General features: G+C 42.2%; 1 protein-coding gene across 1 annotated transcript in view; it reads left to right on the forward strand.

The window, feature by feature from the left end:
- TULP3 (TUB like protein 3) overlaps positions 1-17,577 on the forward strand; it is a 59,212-nt gene extending 41,635 nt beyond the window's left edge. Inside the window, exons 3-11 of the mRNA XM_032390775.1 lie at positions 2,099-2,258; positions 2,923-3,099; positions 8,990-9,117; positions 9,478-9,675; positions 12,428-12,540; positions 12,851-12,965; positions 15,142-15,240; positions 15,634-15,805; positions 16,526-17,577. Of these exons, the coding sequence (XP_032246666.1) occupies positions 2,099-2,258; positions 2,923-3,099; positions 8,990-9,117; positions 9,478-9,675; positions 12,428-12,540; positions 12,851-12,965; positions 15,142-15,240; positions 15,634-15,805; positions 16,526-16,659 (1,296 nt within the window). The 3' untranslated portion in view covers positions 16,660-17,577. The remainder of the gene's footprint in view (positions 1-2,098; positions 2,259-2,922; positions 3,100-8,989; positions 9,118-9,477; positions 9,676-12,427; positions 12,541-12,850; positions 12,966-15,141; positions 15,241-15,633; positions 15,806-16,525) is intronic.
- The last annotated feature ends 552 nt before the right edge of the window (positions 17,578-18,129 follow it).

Here is an 18,129-nt window from a genome sequence, read left to right on the forward strand (position 1 = left end):
ATACCCCTTTTCTTTTCTTTTCTTTTTTCTTATATTTCTTTCTTTCTTTCTTTTTCTTTCTTTCTTTCTTTCTTTCTTTCTTTCTTTCTTTCTTTCTTTCTTTCTTTCTTTTCTTTTCTTTCTTTCTTTTCTTTTCTTTCTTTCTTTCTTTCTTTCTTTCTTTCTTTCTTTCTTTCCTTTTTTCTTTCTGAGAGAGAGGGAGGGAGGGAGTATGAGTAGGGGGAGGGGCAGAGGGAGAGAGAGAATCTTAAGCAGACCCCCCCCCCCAACCCGAGCGTGAAGCCTGATGTGCAGCTCCATCTCATGAGCCTGAGATCATGACCTGAGCCAAAATCAAGAGTCGGGCACTTAACTGCGCCACCCAGGTACCCCAGATGTCCCCCTTTCCATAGGACATTGTTCTTTACATATGTTAACAAAAGGATTAGCTGTGGCCTGTGTTTTTGCTTCCTTGGTTATTGCCAGTTATGAGACTATATGAGGCTAGATAACTGGCCACATAGAGCAGATGTGGCAGTTTCTCATGTCTCTATGTTTCATATTTCCCATCTCTTCAGCATATCCCCTATGTGAGACTTCACAGTTGCTAGAAGAACCGTATCAGCAAGTTCTGTGGGGAAAAGCTCATCATAGCCAATTATATATTTTGTGTTCCTTTTACATTAAGGTCCACCTATTCATATTAATTCATTAGTTTCAAAATAATCTCAGAAACTTCAATTATTCCTTCCTAGCTTGCTCTAACCTTTATTCTTTCTTGACAGGATAGTCCATTTGGGCACATTATCTTAGCTCCCTAGTCTTTTTTCTTATTCACAAGGTTGGGCAAAGATTAGTTCTGTTTCTTCTGTGTTCTCTGAATTTATCCACAAGCTTTCATCAGCCTCATTGTGGAAAAACATATTTCCTTTCCTACTGATAGTCTCACCCCTTGGAGTTACTCTTCTTTCTAGTAGCACTTTTTAAAAGCAGTATCAATGAAAAAAAAATAGCTTTTTGCCTAAGAAACACTAAAGTAGGTTATAATATCTTTGCTTTAGAATCATGGCTTAATTCTTTAGCTTGGGGCTTGGCACTTTCCTATTCTGAAATATATCAGATCCATAATTAATTTCCAGGTATTATAAACTCTTATTTGCCAAAGCTTAAAAATAATATATGTTCTAGTACCTTCCTTTTCATCTTGTTGGATTTTTTGCTCATAGTCTCTCATGCTTTTTTTCCTGATTTTCCTTGCTACCATATTCTCTATGTCACTTTTAGCCCCAGCTTTGATTGCTTACTATTTGGAATGTTCCAACTGCAATTTTTTCCCTTTTTATCCTTGGCCCAGATTTGTTTGATTTCTAGTTATGTAAAAATGAGCAAGAAAGCAAAACTTACTGCTCTATAGCTGATTGAAATAGGAAAATAATTTGAGGTTTAGAGGATAATAAGTTTTATTTTTTCTTTCAATTATAAAATTAAGAAAGTTTAGAAAAAATATAGAAAACTAGAAAAAGGGAGAAAAATCCATATTCTGCCACCCAAAGTAATCACCATTACTGTGTTTCTTCATCTTTTCCCCTATGCATAACTGTTCATATATTTTAAACTTGTGACCATGCTTGGTTAATAATATAATCATAAATACTTTTATTTTTAAGATTTTATTTATTTATTTGAGAGAAAGAATGAGAAAAAGAGAACATGAGTGGGGGGAGGGTCAGAGGGAGAAGCACACTCCCCGCTGAGCAGGGAGCCCGATGTGGTACTCCAGGATCATGACCCGAGCTGAAGGCAGTTGCTTAACCAACTGAGCCACCCAGGTGCCCTACTATAAATATTTTAAATAAACTGGATCATGGCCTCAGCTTGGCTAGAAATGCATTTGTATCATTTTAAATAGATCTTTAAAGGTGTTTGGTAAATATTTATTAAATGAAATGAGTGAATCCTTGTCCCTCTCTATGCCTCAATTTTCCCATGTCTCAAGCAGGATAAACTAGTTTACAAGAGGTTTGTGAGGATTAGTGAAAAACTGTAAATGTTCAAAGCAGCTAGGTCTTGTCATAACTCTCCTGGCTATACTATCACATTTTTTTTTTTTTTTTCCTAGAGAGCACTGCTGGAGAAGAAGCAGAGAAAAAAACGCCTTGAGCCACTCATGGTACAGCCAAATCCAGAAGCAAGGGTACGTCGATCAAAGCCAAGAGGTAGCGAGGAGCAAACGCCTTTGGTGGAACCTCATACCCCGCAGAACGATGTCATCCTGCAAGGTGTGTGTTTAGGCAGCATCTCTTCCCACTAGGGTACAGTTTTCATAAACCTAGGAGAAGGCAGGAAGATTCTCAGATGGACCAGAGGGACAACATTAGCATCATTACTAGGTACCTTCATAAATTTTCATAATCACGTTCTGGGTCTTTGAATTAAAATAAAAGCAGTGGTTTAATTAGTGGAAGATACCTTGAAGTTTGTGTCCATCCTAGAGCTATTGTTTTCATTGCCAAATGAATTAGTCCAGAATGGCCTATTTGAGGAACTTACAGTCTTGATTGTCACATCATGGTGGAGTTAACCGTGACGCCGGGAGTGGTAGAGAGCACCCATTCTTCCAAAAGATAGGACTCAATGGACCACGTGAGGTGGTACGCTGTTGACTTGGACAGGATCTGAACTTTGGCGGACCTACTTTGTTTTCACAGTCTCATTCTTTAGTTTCTAAAGCATGACATCAAGTACATTTTATTTAGTAACAGTCAGAACATGTTAATAAAATGAACACCAGTCTGAGTTACTCTACTAACAAACGTCCGCGTGGATGTTAAGGAAGGAGAAGTGAAATGCTTTGGTGGTCCTTAATTCTGATCACATACACCAAAACCACCCTGCCAAATAACAGATAATACTTTCCTCTTTTTCCTCTCTTTTGGACCCTAGGCATTGATGGTCCAGCGGCCTTCTTGAAGCCAGATGCTCAAGATTTGGAAACCAAACTTCATGTTCTCTCAGTAGGCGCTTCTGCTACAGAAGAGGATACAGAAGGAAGTGTTGATGGGGAAAGCACTTTGGAGACTGTGTCCAAGCCAGATCTCCAGGAGATTCTCCAAAAACATGGTGAGGATTGGTAATGATTGTAAGGCAGTTAATCATCTTAGCCACATATAATGGTCTTTTCCTTTCCTCTCTTTCATTGTCGGTTAACTATCTAGATGATTCAAAACTGCTTGGAATATGGCTTACGGCTTTACAGAGGTGACAGTATTAGGTATCTTTGACATCTGAGAATTGACTATTATCAGCCATGGTAGTATTTACCCTATTGCCTGAGAAAAATAAGATAATTACATATAAATTATCAGTAGCATCAGCTACTATATGTGGCTATTTCTTTTTGACATTTTTAGTTCCCACTCTTTTCTTTTGACAAAGTTGCCACTCAACACCCCTACTCAGCCTCCATTTCACAGTTTTTATTGATCTAGTGATAAGGGGAAAGATAAGTAGTGGCTGAAGAGAAACACAAATTGGATCAAAATATTCTTAAGCTAATACTTTTCTCACTAGAGCCTACTTTCTGCCAGTTGGAGTTGTCACTTCCACAGTTATTCCTGTACATTTCAGAGATCTCTTGTAGTTATCTTTCCTTCTTAGAAAAATGATTTTCTAGATCTAGGAAGAAATTAAGCGTCCCCTTTTCAGATGAGAAGACTGAAACCCAGTCATGAATAAATATTTATTGGGTGCCTACTTAATAATAGGTAGGCATTGTAGGGCCTGGGATGTGTGAATCAGGAGAGTCTACCACAGAATGGTAGAACAGATGTACATTCAAACAAATTCACATATTCATTCATTTACAAAATATGTATTGAGTATATACTAATATACTAGGCATTGTTACAGGCATGTAGGCTACAGCAGTAAACAAGGGTCCTGCCCTCCTGAAGTGTTTATTCTAATTGAGGCATCATGTACTTAAATAGCCAGGAGAGCATCGAGAGGGGTACCTAACCCAAAGCTGAAGGTTTGGAAAGCTTTCCAGAGAAAGTGATGTCTAAGCTATAGCCTGATACAGGAGGAGGGGCTGGCCAGTTCAGAATGGCTGGAGCACACGGTATGAGCGGCTAAGGTGGGAAGAGGGTACTAGAGGAGTGAGCCTGGATGGGTAAGTGGGCTCTGATTATGTAGGCCAGTACAGGCCATGTTAGGAATTTGGACTTTATTTGAAGAGTAACTGGAACCTATGAGGGAATTTAATCTGAGGAATATTACCATCCGATTTGGGCTTAATGGGAAAACTAAGAAAAATTACCCTGCACCATAAAGAATTAATTGGAGGTTGGGGGGAGCAAGTATGGAAGCAGGAAAACTTAGGGAGGAGATGGTTCGGCTGGTGGCCTGACCTAGAGTTATAATGTGGTATATGCAAGAGTAAAAACCAGGGAGAAATAGAATTATGTTGCTGGAGCAATGAGAAGGGACAAGAAAGGCATCAAAAGAGAGTGATTAAGCTGAGCCAGGAAGGATGCACGACCTCCTGTGTATTGGTGCATCTGTCAAAGCAGCTGTAGACTGACATTTTGAATGTCTCTATATGTCAGGCACTTGATATACATTATCTCAATTAATTTAAAATGTATAGGGGCGCCTGGCTGGCTCAGTTGGAAGACCGTTTGACTCTTGATCTAGGGGTCGTGAGTTCAAGCCCCACGTTGGGTGTAGAGATTACTAAAAAAAATAAATAAACTTTAATATTTATAACAGTACTTTGAGGAGTTCATACATATTAGTCTCTCCATTTTATATATAAGAAAATTATATGTATTACATATGTAATTATATGTAGCCTCTCAGGCTAAGTAACTCGTCCTTGGTCACACTGCAGGTAAGGTGACAAACTTGGGCGGAAGAAAGAACATGTGCAAAGGCACTGGGTAAAAAGTCGTGCTATGTTGTGAGAACCAGGACAGATGGCGGGAGCGCAGGGTGTGGGAACGGCCGTGGTGAGCGGCCTCAGAGCACAGCTCTGAAACGCCGCTTCCTGTTGGTTTCTGAATCTCAACTCTGCCACATCTGGCTGGGAAAGGGGGAGCACAGCTTCACTCTCCTCTACCTTTGTTTCCCTGTCTGTAATAGGAATGTGATTGTGGCACTTCCCTATTATTTTACTACCACTGTTGTTATGACAAAAGAAAGTGAGTGGTGTGGAGGAGTCAGAGCAAATACAACCTTCGTTTAACCAGAAGCTAAGTTACCCCAAGTCATCTAGCTGAATAGTGGCAGACCTAGTTTTTCTGATTCTTAGTCTAGTTCTATATCCCTTACTGTAAATACCGAGTTGTCCCCTTTTGCCTATGAAGTGCCTGCTATGTTTTTTTCCTAAGAACTGGCCTTTCAGTACCAGATGGATTAAGGCCTTTTTACAACTCAACAAGTTGCATCTTTTTTTTTAAAGATTTTATTTATTTATTTGAGAGAGAGAGAGAGAAAGCATGAGAAGGGAGAGTGTCAGAGGGAGAAGCAGACTCCCTGCTGAACCGGGAGCCTGATGCGGGACTCGATCCTGAAACTCCAGGATCATGACCTGAGCTGAAGGCAGTCGCTTAACCAGCTGAGCCACCCAGGCACCCAACAAGTTGCATCTTGACCATAAGACCCATTAAGCACTTTCGTAAGATCTACGATGTGTCAGTTGGCAGATTATGTCCCTTAAATGGGTCCGGTTTGTTTTTTCTACAAGTTTGGGAGAAATCTTTGATCTCCATCTTAAGACATATATTCACATAAGCTGAGTTCTTGGTATAAAAATGGCACTTGCAACCATAGTACTAAGTGAAAATATCCATGATTGTGAGGTTTTATGCCTTTTTGCTACAAAAGAAAAAAAGGTTAACATTTTAGAAAACATGTCCTTCACAAACCAAAGAATTTTTTTATAATAGCTTTATTGAGATGTAATTAACATACCATACTCTTCACCCATTTAAAGTGAACAGTGGGTGTGAGAGGGGAAGATGGCAGCAGAGTAGGAGATCCCTGGGTTCACCTCGCCCCACGAATACAACTAGATGACTGTCAAATCATCCTGAATACCCCAGAAATTGATCTGAAGACTGGCAGAACATACTCCACAACTAAAGGTAGAGAAGAGGCCACAGCTGAAGAAGGCAGGAAGTGTGGAGACATGGTTTGGGAGAGAAATGGATCGTGGCTGCTGTGGTGGGGGGGAGCTGTAGTCATGGAGAAGGGCAAGAGACAGACCAACACACAGGGAAGCTCCGGGGGAAAACAAATCCCCATAGCAGTTGGCTTGGAAAGCAAGAGAGGCTGAATTTCCTGAGTTCTTGCAACCAGCAAGGCTTAAAGCCTAGAGTCCTAAAGGTCAGTGGGCTTGGTTCAGGGAGAGCCTGGAGGGCACTGTGCTGCTCTTGGAGGAAAGGCAGCAAACAACCTGTGGACGTACAGAGTGGAAACAGCGATCTGAAGAGTGCCCAGGGCACACAGCGGGGAAGTTATTTGTTCATCTTGGAGCATTTCCCAGAGAGATAGTGATTAAGAAAAAATATTAAAAGCAGCAAGGCAGGGGCACCTGGGTGGTATAGTCAGTTGAGTGGCTGACTCTTGGTTTTGGCTGAGGTCATGATCTCGGGGTTGTGAGGTTGATCCCTGCATCAGGCTCTGTACTCAGTGTGGAGTCACTCCCTCTCCCTCTGCCCCTCCTCCCTGTATGCTCACTCTCTCACTTGCTCTCTCTCTCTCAAATAAATAAAAGGAGCAGCAAGGTAAAAAGAAGACAATTACATACAAAGGAAACCCCATAAGGATATTCAGCAGATTTTTCAGCAAAAACTTTCCAAGCCAGAAAAGAATGGCATGATATATTCCAAGTGCTGAGTGGGAAAAACCTGCAGCCAAGAATACTCTATCTAGCAAGGCTATCTTTCAGAATAGAAGGAGAGATAAAGAGTTTCCCAGATAAACAAAAACTAAAGGAGTTTGTAACCACTAAATCAGCCCTGCAAGAAATATTAAAGGGGACTCTTTTTTTTTTTTAAAGATTTTATTTATTTATTTAACAGAGAGAGAGAAAGAGCACAAGCAGGGGGAGCAGCAGAGGAAGAGGGAGAAGCAGGCTCTCCGCTGAGCAGGTAGCCCGATGTGGGGCTCGATCCCAGGACCCTGGGATCATGACCTGAGCCGAAGGCAGACGCTTAACAGACTGAGCCACCCAGGCACCCCTAAAGGGGACTCTTGAGTGGAAAGGAAAGACCAAAAATGACAGTATGAGGGTAGGAAACACAAAAGCAGTAAAAAACATTTCTGTAAAAAATCAGAACTTACAAAATTAAAGGATGTAAAATATGATACCATATACCTAAAATTTGGGGAGGAGAGGAGTAAAGAATGGGTTCAAACTTAAATGACCACCAACTTAATATAGATTGCTATATGCTATACACAAACTTAATGGCAACCACAAATCAAAAACCACTAATAAACATGCAAAGAATAGAGAAAGAAATCCAAATATATCACTAAAGAAAACCAGCAAACCATGAAAGGGAGAAAGACAAGAAAGGATTAGAGAAAAATCTTCAGAAACAACCACAAAACAAGTAATAAAATGGCAATTACATAAAATTTACCATTTTAGCCGTTTTTTTTTAAGTGTACAGTTCAGTGACACTAAGTACATTCACGTTGTTATGCAACTATCACCACAATCCATCTCCAGAACTTTTTCATCTTCCCATAATAAAACTCTGTATCACTAAGTAATAACTCCCCATTCTTCTGTCCCCTGTGTCCCTGGTAACCACTATTCTATGAAATTTCTGTCTCTGTGCATTTGACTACTCTAGATTTCTCACATAAGTGGAATCATACATTTGCACTTTTTAAAATACTTGTTCTTTTGTGACTGGTTTATTTTACTTAGCATAAGGTCCTTCAAGGTTCACGCATGTTGTAGCCTGTGTCAGAATTCCATTCCTTTTTAAAGCTGAGTAATATTCCATTGTATGTATATACCATAATTTGTTTATCTGTTCATCAGTTGATGGATATTTGAGTTGTTTTCACCTTCTGGATATTGTGAATACTGCTGCTGTGAACATTGGTGTACAAGTTTGTTTGAGTCCGTGCTTTCCATCCTCTTGGTATATACCCAGAAGTGGAATTGCTGGATCCTGTGGTAATTCTATATTTGAATATATGGGGAACCACCATACTGTTTTCCACAGTGACTGAACCATTTTACGCTGCCACCAGCAATGCACAAGGGTTCCAATTTCTCCACATCCTCGCCAATACTTATTTTCTGGGGTTTTTTTTTTTTTTTGATAATAAACATCCCAGTGCTTTTTAGTGTATCTCATTGTGATTTTGATTTGCATTTCCCTAATGATGAGTGCTGTTGAGCATCTTTTCATGTGCTTATTGGCCATTTATATATCTTCTTTGAAGAAATGTCTATTCGTGTGCTTTACCCATTTCTGGGTAAAGGGTTATTTGTTTTGTTGTTTGTTTTGTTGTTGTTGCTGAGTGTGTGTTGTAGGAGTGCTTTATCTATTCTGGATATTAATCCTTTATGGAAAGGGAAAAGAAGGGATAGATCTGAGTGAGAATACGAAGAAAGAATTGTCAAAATTTGGATGAAGTAGGGGTGGCTGGGTGGCTCAGATGGTTAAGCATCTGCCTTCGGCTCAGGTCATGGTCCCAGGGTCCTGGGATCGAGCCCCACGTCGGGCTCCCTGCTCCGCGGGAAGCCTGCTTCTCCCTCTGCCTGCCACTCCCCCTGCTTCTGTTCCCTCTCTCGCTGTGTCTCTCTCTGTCAAATAAATAAATAAACTCTTTAAAAAAAAAAAAATTTTGGATGAAGTAGCTATGTTTTAATCAGAAGAGCTGGAATGTTTTAAGCAAGAAAATTAAAATTATATTTGGTTCGACGATTAATTTTTTAAACCAGTGTTGGCAGTTTTTGACAGTTCTTTCTTTCTGCCAGGTATCTCAGGTAGTTTGAACTTCGATGAAGAGGAGACTGATGGAGAGGAAGAAGGGAAAAAATTATGTCATTCACCATATTCAGAGGCAGAGAGACCCAATTCTGCATCCAGCCAGAAATCAACCACAGTATGTAGTTCTGAAACTTCTTCCTGGGGAACTATTTCCCAAATGTATCTCTAGTATTTAAACACAATTACTGAATGAGGGTTCCTTCGAAAGATTGAAGCTCAAATTTAGACTTGAAGTTCATGACCTCCCTAATTTCTTGTGTCTCAAGCCAGCTCTTGTGAAGTTATATCCCACTTTTGTACTTCGCTCCTTCATTACTTCCAATATTCACATACTTATTTAACTTCGCAGAGTTTCCCCTTATTTTGTCAGAAGACTAGAGACATTGGGGTAAATCACGAAATTATTTCACCCGTTGTTTCTGGAAGAGAATAAGTTTTCTATTCCACCTCCTATTGCTCATGGCTGTTCTTTCAGGATGCGGGAGCTTCCGGTACTGCAGCCCAACAAGCGGATAACCAGCTGGGAGAAGTGGAGAACTTAGAGGACTTTGCATATAGTCCTGCCCCTCAGGGGATTACAGTCAAGTGTCGGATAACCAGGGATAAAAAAGGAATGGATCGGGGTCTCTTCCCCACTTACTATATGCACTTGGAAAAGGATGAAAATCGGAAGGTACGAGAATTGATTCTTAAGATAGATCTTGAGATAGAGTTCAGTAGAATGTTGTGGGACTAGATTGTTGAAGGATCTTGGGATAGGAAAATAGCACTGGTTTCAGACCAAGTCAGCAACTCCCAGTTACTGTGTTCTGTCTTCAAAGAGCTCAGAGTCTCAGAGGTAAAATCTACCCCACCCCAAAGAAAAAGAGTTTTATCCAGAATATAAGAAAATGGAAGAGAATATTTGAATGTAATTATTTGCACCTCTATCCTATTTTTTGGTGGAAGGGAGGGTGTTACTGTGTGTTCTTTGGTTTTTATTTTAATTATGGTGGAACATGACACTGTGCAAGTTTTAGGGAATAGGGGAACTGGAAATAGAGAAAGACATGCGAGTGAAATGTCTTATTTCTCACTCTAGAAATTCTAATTTACTTTAAACACAACTTTGAGGCAATTTAATACTTGCTAATGAACACTATTTTATTTTGCTACCGGGTCTAAGTGGATGATATTAAGAGCATAGAAAGGAAATGATGATTGATACCATTCTTATTACAACCGCTAATTTATTGTTTATGATGTACCACGCATATGCTAAGTGCTTCGTGTATATATTATCTCTTATAATCTTTATCACAACCTTGTGAGAGAGGCTTATCCCTGCTTTATAGATGAGTAACTGGGGCTTAAGGAGTGACATACCTGCCCCAAATCATACTGATAAGTGCCAGCGCCAGAGTCAGACCCCTATCTGTTTGAGCCCACAGTCCCTTCCTTAGCTGCTGCCATTCTCCTGCTTCCCTGTTGTTGTCCAAATCCAGTAGGGTTTGGGAAGGATGCACAAGTATGACAGTATTCATGCCACTGAAGTCACAGGGGTTTAAAACAACAACATACGGGGCGCCTGGGTGGCTCAGTCAGTTAAGCGTCTGCCTTCGGCTCAGGTCATGATCCCAGGGTCCTGGGATCGAGCCCCGCATCGGGCTCCCTGCTCCGTGGGAAGCATCGGGCTCCCTGCTCCGTGGGAAGCCTGCTTCTCCCTCTCCCTCTCTGCTACTCCCCAGGGAGCCTGCTTCTCCCTCTCCGTCTGCTGCTCTCTCTCTTTCTCTCTCTGTGTGTCAAATAAATAAATAAAATATTAAAAAAAATACAAAAGGAATATGAGGAAAGCAGCTGCGGTAAAGAATGGGAAGGGTGGGTGTTCAGCGTCCTGTCTCTCCTGAAGTTGGAAGGACCCTTCCTCGCTGAATCGGATGAAGCTTTTTTGAAAAAGCCACTGGAGGTTTTAGGGATAAAGTTGCACCTAGTTGTAGTAGCCACCCCCTCCCCCGCCCCCCCGCAAAGTTTTGCTTTCTGTGGTTTCAGTCACCTGCAGTCACTGCCATGTGGAAGCAGATGGGCCCTTCTTCTGACATAGGTTCGGCAGGTCAATAGTAGCCTAACGCCCCCTCTCTTCATCTCATTACATAGGCATTTTAAAATCTCACATCAGCACGAGAAGAAGGGGAGTACAGTACAATGAGATATTTTGAGAGAGAAAGACCACATTCATATAACTTTTATTATAGTATATTGTCAGAATTATGTTATTGTTGCTAGTCTCTTGCTATGCTTTATGTATAAATTAAACTTTGTCATATGTATGTACAGTAAAAAACATAGTTTGTAGAGTGTTCAGTAGGCATCCACCGGGGGTCTTAGTGGATAAGGGGGGTCTGTTGTATATGGAGAATCCAGCTAAGTGAATTTTGAAAAGTTGTACAGTAGGGAAACCCTGATAGTGAATTCTGAGAAGCATTAAAAGGGTTAGAAAAAGAGATAAAGGCCCCAGGATTGGTCTTCTCCAAGAAAACACCAAACGGCAGGTGAGACTGGTGCCTCCGGAGGTCCTGGGATGGGAGGCCACACGGCCGCACGGCCTCCACAGCCGTCAAGGCCAAGGAGCTCATGGCAGCAACAGCAAGGATGAGGAGTGGATGCCTCTCACCAGCCTGAGTTGTCTGCGCAAGGACATGAAGTTCAGGTCCCTGGTCCGCCTGCCCATCAGGGAATCTGAGGTCATTGAGGTCTTCCTGGGATCGTCCTTCAAGGATGAGGTTTTTGAAGATCATGCCATTGCAAAAGCAGACCCATGCTGGTGGGCAGACGAGGTTCGAGGCATGTGTTACCATCAGGGATCCCAGCAGACACATGGGTCGGTGTTAAATGCTCCAGTGAGGTAGACACTGACGTCCGTGGGACCATCATTCTGGCCACGTTTTCTAGTCCCAGTGCAGCAAGGCCTCTGGGAGAACGAGATCAGCAAGCTCCACACCGTCCCTTGTAAGGGACCGGCCGCGGCCGCTCTGTGCTGGTGTGCCACGTCCCCAGCCCCAGGGGCCCTCTGCCTCCGTGGGGGCCGCGTAGCCACCCTGGGCAGCGTCGCCAAGGCCACTTGGGATGCCGTCTCCAAGACCTACAGCTGCCTCATCCCGACCTCTGCAAAGAGACCGTGTTCACCAAGGCGCCCTCTGAGGAGTTCACTGACCGTCTTGTAAAGACCCATACCAGAGGTTCTGTGCGGGAGACCCCGGCTCCTGCCGTGGTCACCACGTAGGTTGTGTACAAGAAAAATGAAGGTGAATGAAGCCTGTTAAAAGCAAAAAAGACCAAAAGAGTGACTGCTTGGCACATGATAGGCACTTGCTAAACATTTAAGTGAATAGTTAGACCGTGGTGGTTGTCTTGATATTCTTGACGGACATTTTTTTTTCTTTTTCCAGATATTTCTTCTTGCAGGTAGGAAGCGGAAAAAGAGCAAAACATCCAACTACCTTATCTCCACTGATCCAACAGATTTATCTCGTGAAGGGACAAGTTATATTGGCAAACTCAGGTGAGAGCAACCTTGTATCACTGACCTATTCTTGCTGATATTTTTATTCCTGTAGTTTCAGAGCAATCTGTATCTTTTTTTACAGTGAGTATGTATTGATATTGTAATCTTAAAAAAAAAAAAAAGAAGTTAACAGGAAATCTAAGTCCCTTCCTTTGGTTTTAATGAGAGATCTTTGAAACAGTGGTGATGAACATTTGGAGAACAGGCAGATGGGCTTCCATTCTGTTCCATACCTGTCCTAGATTTGTATTTGTGCAGGAGAAAAAAATATGGATAATCAATGGTAACTTTTTCCTCTTGATTCTAGATCCAACCTCATGGGGACCAAGTTCACAGTTTATGACCATGGTGTCAGCCCAACCAAGGCCCAAGGTCTGGTAGAGAAGGCCCATATCCGGCAGGAGCTGGTAGCCATCTGTTACGTATGTGCCATTCTCGTAATGCACTCTTTTCCCGAGTTTTTTCCCTGATTTCCTGGGTGTCCTGCTGGCACTTTAAACATAACCAACACTGAACTCACGGTCTTCCCTCCCAAGCTTGTTGCTATTTCTGTGACCCTCCTTTTCTGTTGCTGGTTGCTTTTTTCTCTGTATATTCAAGTTTTAATCATTTACAAATTGCCAAGTTTGGTTCTTTTTAATTTTTTTTTTTTTTAACGTTTCTTGTCTTACCTGCTCTTTCATTTTCCTAATGCCATTTTATTAACTTGGCCCTTCATCACCTTTTACCCACTGGCCAGAGGTTACAACAAAGTAGACTGATCTCTCTCTCTTTTTCTTTTTTTAAGATTTTTAAGGTTTATTTATTTGAGAGAGTGAAAGAGAGAGAGCACAAGCAGGGGGAGGGGTAGAGGGAGAGAGAGGGGGAGAAGCGGGCTCACTGCTGAACGCGGGGCTCGATCCCAGGACTCTGGGATCATGATCTGAGTTGAAGGCAGACACTTAACTGTCTGAGCCACCCAGGCGCCCCTCTTTTTGTTTTTTAATTGAGGTGTAATTGACATTTTAGTTTCAGATGTGCACAGATTTTATTTTTTTATTTATAAAAAATATTATTTATTTTTATTTTAAAAATTTTAAAAGGATTTTATTTATTTATTTGACACAGAAAGAGAGAGAACAAGCAGGGGGAGTGGCAGGCAGAGGGAGAGGGAGAAGCGGAGCCTAATCCCAGCACCCCAGGATCATGACCTGAGCCGAAGGCAGACGCTTAACCGACTGAGCCACCCAGGCGCCCCTATTTATTTATTTTTAAAGATTTTACTTATTTACTTGAGAGAAAGAAGAGCATGAGGGGGGAGGAGGATCAGAGGGAGAGGAGAAGTGGAGTGCCCTCCCCCCAATGCGGGGCTCGATCCCAGGATCCTGAGACCATGACCTGAGCCGAAGGCAGATGCTTAACGACTGAGCTACCCAGACACCCCAAGATTTACTTATTTATTTGAGAGAGAGAGAGAGCACATGTGTGTACGTGCACACGTGAGTGGGGCAGGGGCAGAGGGAGAGAATCCCCAAGTAGACTGCGCTTAGTGCGGAGCCCGATGCTAGGCTCCATCTCAGGACCCATAACATCATGACCTGAGCCAAAACCAAGAGTCGGATGCTTAACTGAATGAGCCACCTCAGTGCCCTAATGTAATGAATTTATATATGTATATACTGCAAAATGATCATCACAGTAAGTCTAGTTAACATCCATTACCACCCATGGTTACAATTTTTTTTCTTGTGATGAGAACTTTTAAGATCTACTCTCTTAGCAACTTTCATATATACAATACAGTATTATTTTTTTAAATTTGTATAGCTAACACACAATGTTACATTAGTTTCAGGTATACAGCTTAGGGATTTGACAGGTTTATACATTATGCTATGTTCATCACCAGAATAGCTACCATCTGTCCCCATACATCACTATTACAATACTGGTGACTATATTCCTTATGTGGACATAGGCATTTGAATTTTTTTTTTTTTTTTAAGATTTTATTTATTTATTTGACACAGAGAGACACAGCGAGAGAGAGGGAACACAAGCAGGGGGAGTGGGAGAGGGAGAAGCAGGCTTCCCGCTGAGCAGGGAGCCCGATGCGGGGCTCGATCCCAGGACCCTGGGATCATGACCTGAGCCGAAGGCAGACGCTTAATGACTGAGCCACCCAGGCGCCCTGGCATTTGAATTTTTTACCTCCTGGTACAGGCCCTATGTAAATTAAGCTGTAATTCTCACTGTATATCATAGTGCCATGCCCTCATTGGGAAATAAATATTTATGGATGATGACAAAATTGGACAGTTTGTTCACAATTGTCTCAAATTTCACTTAAGACTCAAGAGTAAGAATAAAGTTTCAAGCCAATAGAATCTGTTTTAAATTCAAGTGTTCACATTAGGTTTAAAAGAAGGTACAGTATTGCTTTTCTTTTTTTGATTCCCTGTCTCTCTTCGTTTACCTGCAGTAAAGAAATAAAATTGTTTTTGGTGTTTTTGACATCATCATTGGACATTTTACATGCCCACGAAAATCTTGTGTTAAGAATGGGGTCTCTTTTTCCTTTCTGTTCCTGAGTCCCTGCCTTATTCTCCTATCTTCCAGGAAACAAATGTACTTGGATTTAAAGGTCCTAGGAAAATGTCTGTGATCATTCCAGGGATGAATATGAATCATGAACGGATCCCCTTTCGGCCACGAAATGTAAGTAAGAACATAGTTAATCAGCAAGGGAGTCTGAAGGACAAGAATACATACAGACAAGATCAATACAAAAAAGTATTGATTCTTGGAGAACCCCAAGTTGGAGTATGGCTCATACCCTTATTTAGGAGAGTGATCACTGCAGAACAGCAGGGTAAGTTGCAGAGTAGTTGCAAAAGTAGTTGATTTGAAGCCGCTTTGTCTGCAAAGAGAAATGCTAGATAATCCATCAGAATTTTAAAATCTGCCTTAACTTTTGGCTTTCTTTGTTTCTGTTGTACCCTTCCTGAAACGGAGAAAATACTCCCCTACTCCCCCTTCTACCTCACAGAGTTGAGAGCGAATGATTTCCTATGGTTCTTAGTACAAAGCAATGATTTTCTCTTCAAACAGGACCACGAGAGCTTGCTTTCCAAATGGCAAAACAAAACCATGGAGAACTTGATTGAACTGCACAACAAGGCCCCGGTCTGGAACGATGACACGCAGTCCTACGTCCTGAACTTCCATGGCCGGGTCACTCAGGCATCTGTGAAGAACTTTCAGATAGTCCACGAGAATGACTGTAAGCCTGCAGGAAGGGTTGGGCAGGAATAGGAGGAAAGATGTTCTTACATGGTGGGGAAATGAGCACTTCCTATCATTGACAGGAAGTTCTATTCAGGGGAGAATTATTTAAGAAAGAAATTATTTCTTTGGAAAGACTAAAGTACAGTTTTATTTATTTATTTTTATTTTTTAAAGACTTATTTTTGTATTTTGGGGTGGAGGGGCAGAAGGAGAGGGAGGGAGAGAATCTCAAGCAGGCTTCATGCCCAGCGTGGAGCCAGACATGGGGCTCGATCTCACGACCCTGAGATCATCACCTGAGCCGAAATCAAGAGTCAGACGCTCAACCCACTGAGCCACCCAGGCGTCCCTAAAGTGGCAGTTTTAAAGTAAAACTTCTGAACCACTGTTTGGGAAGTAGATGCAATGGCCCCCACTCAGTAAAGGTTCCTCGGCACATCTAGCCCTTGGAGCTTGTGCTGTTCCCTCCTCTGGCCCTTTCATGCTAGTCCGGGCTCGTCTCCTGCTCTCTGAGAGGAATAGTAATAGAAACTTGGCTCATGGTTAGCAGACACTCTCGTCAGTGCCTCTTGCCATCCTTCTCAAGGCTTCCCATTTTAAAGAGATCTGGTTATTGTCTGACCCATTTGGAGGACTTTTCCCCTGTATTGTAAGTAGGCTTTTCCCCAGTACAGCTCCATTACGTTCTAATGTCCTAATTTCTTTCTGTTTCTAGCTGACTACATAGTCATGCAGTTTGGACGTGTGGCAGACGATGTGTTCACCCTGGACTACAACTACCCGCTGTGTGCACTTCAGGCCTTTGCCATCGGGCTTTCTAGCTTTGACAGCAAACTGGCATGTGAATGAGAGAAACAGCAGGTGCCAAGCTTTCCCACTCAGAGCTTTCAGGAGCGGATATTGCCTCCTCTGCTTTTGCCCCAGGACATGAAGAGCGATAGCCCGCCCCTTGGGGAGCAATCCCCGAATCTATGTATATGTTTATACGTGCGTGTGTACATGTATTTAGGGGTATATGTACACACGCACGTATATACACACACACTCAACTTCTCTGGTTTTCACAGACCCGGTCAGGGATCACAGCTTCACATGGGTGAGACATGGTTCAGAGCACAGAAGGTTCCTGTCCAGAGCACACTGGTAACTCCTGAGGTGATTGCCCAAAGATTCTGTGCCTCAACAGTCAGATTTCCTATGCTTGGAAACTTGCAGCAAGAATCACGTTCTAATGATTAATTACCGGGGTCTTTTTTTGGAAGACCTTTTCAGAGTGGGAGAGTTCCCTAAATTGCCTTTAGTCTTCAGGTCTGCAGACTTTTTCTGTAAATGGCCAAGAGAGTCCCTCACAGCTGCTCAGCTCTGTTGTACCACAAACACAGCCAGGGCCGGTTCAGAAGCCAGTGAGTCTGGCTGTGTTCCATTGAAACTTTATTTACGAAAACAGGCAGCAGGCCAGATTTGGCCTGTGGGCTGGTTTGCGGGCCCTTGCTCCAGGGATATTTCTGTAAACGATGGGCCTCGGCATCTTCCAGAATGGGCCCGTGGTCATGACATCATATGAGTGGGAAATGGGTATCTCTAGGAAGCAACAGTCCCACAGACTGGATCCAAAAAGGTACTCGGCTACATCCACATAGCTTTTACGTTGTTTTCTATTTTTTATTTATTTTTATTTCTTTTAAGTAAGCCTTACGTCCAATATGGAGCTTAAACTCACGACCCTGAGATCAAAAGTCACATGTTCTACTGATGGAGCCAGCCAGGTACCCCTTAAAATTTTTTAATTTTATTTTTTTTTCAAGTAAGCTTTATGCCCAACGTGGGGCTTCTAAAAATTTTTATTTTTATTTTACTTTTTTTGTTTTTTAAGTAAGCTTTGCTTTTACCTTGTTTTGGTGATGATGGTTTCTAGAGTATCATTTACCTTCAGAGCTGGGAAAACCCCAAATCAGTGATCATTTTGAGTCCACACAGGTAGCTTAATTCTGCTGTCCTACCCAAAGTACCCATGGGAGAAGACAACGTCAGCCACTTTACCAGCCGACTTACGCTCTCTTGGAAACCCATCTAGTATTGTGTGGTCTCTGTCAGAGGGAGTGTGGTATTGTTAGAGCTGGCTTGCCTTCCTTGTGGGGCTTGGATGGTACTGACGTCACTGTCCCCTACTTCCCCCTCTTTCCTCAGAGCAGGTTGGCTAGCAGCAATCTCAGTCAAAGCGGCTATGGCCAAATTTTGTGATCAGTGATGTGAGAAATGTACTGTCTTAATTTCAGTTTAGGCTGAAAGCATAAACTCTAGAGGTGACTTAGTCTAATT

This window comes from Phoca vitulina, unplaced genomic scaffold (genome assembly GCF_004348235.1).
Source record: "Phoca vitulina isolate PV1807 unplaced genomic scaffold, GSC_HSeal_1.0 scaffold59, whole genome shotgun sequence".
Taxonomy (NCBI): domain Eukaryota; kingdom Metazoa; phylum Chordata; class Mammalia; order Carnivora; family Phocidae; genus Phoca; species Phoca vitulina.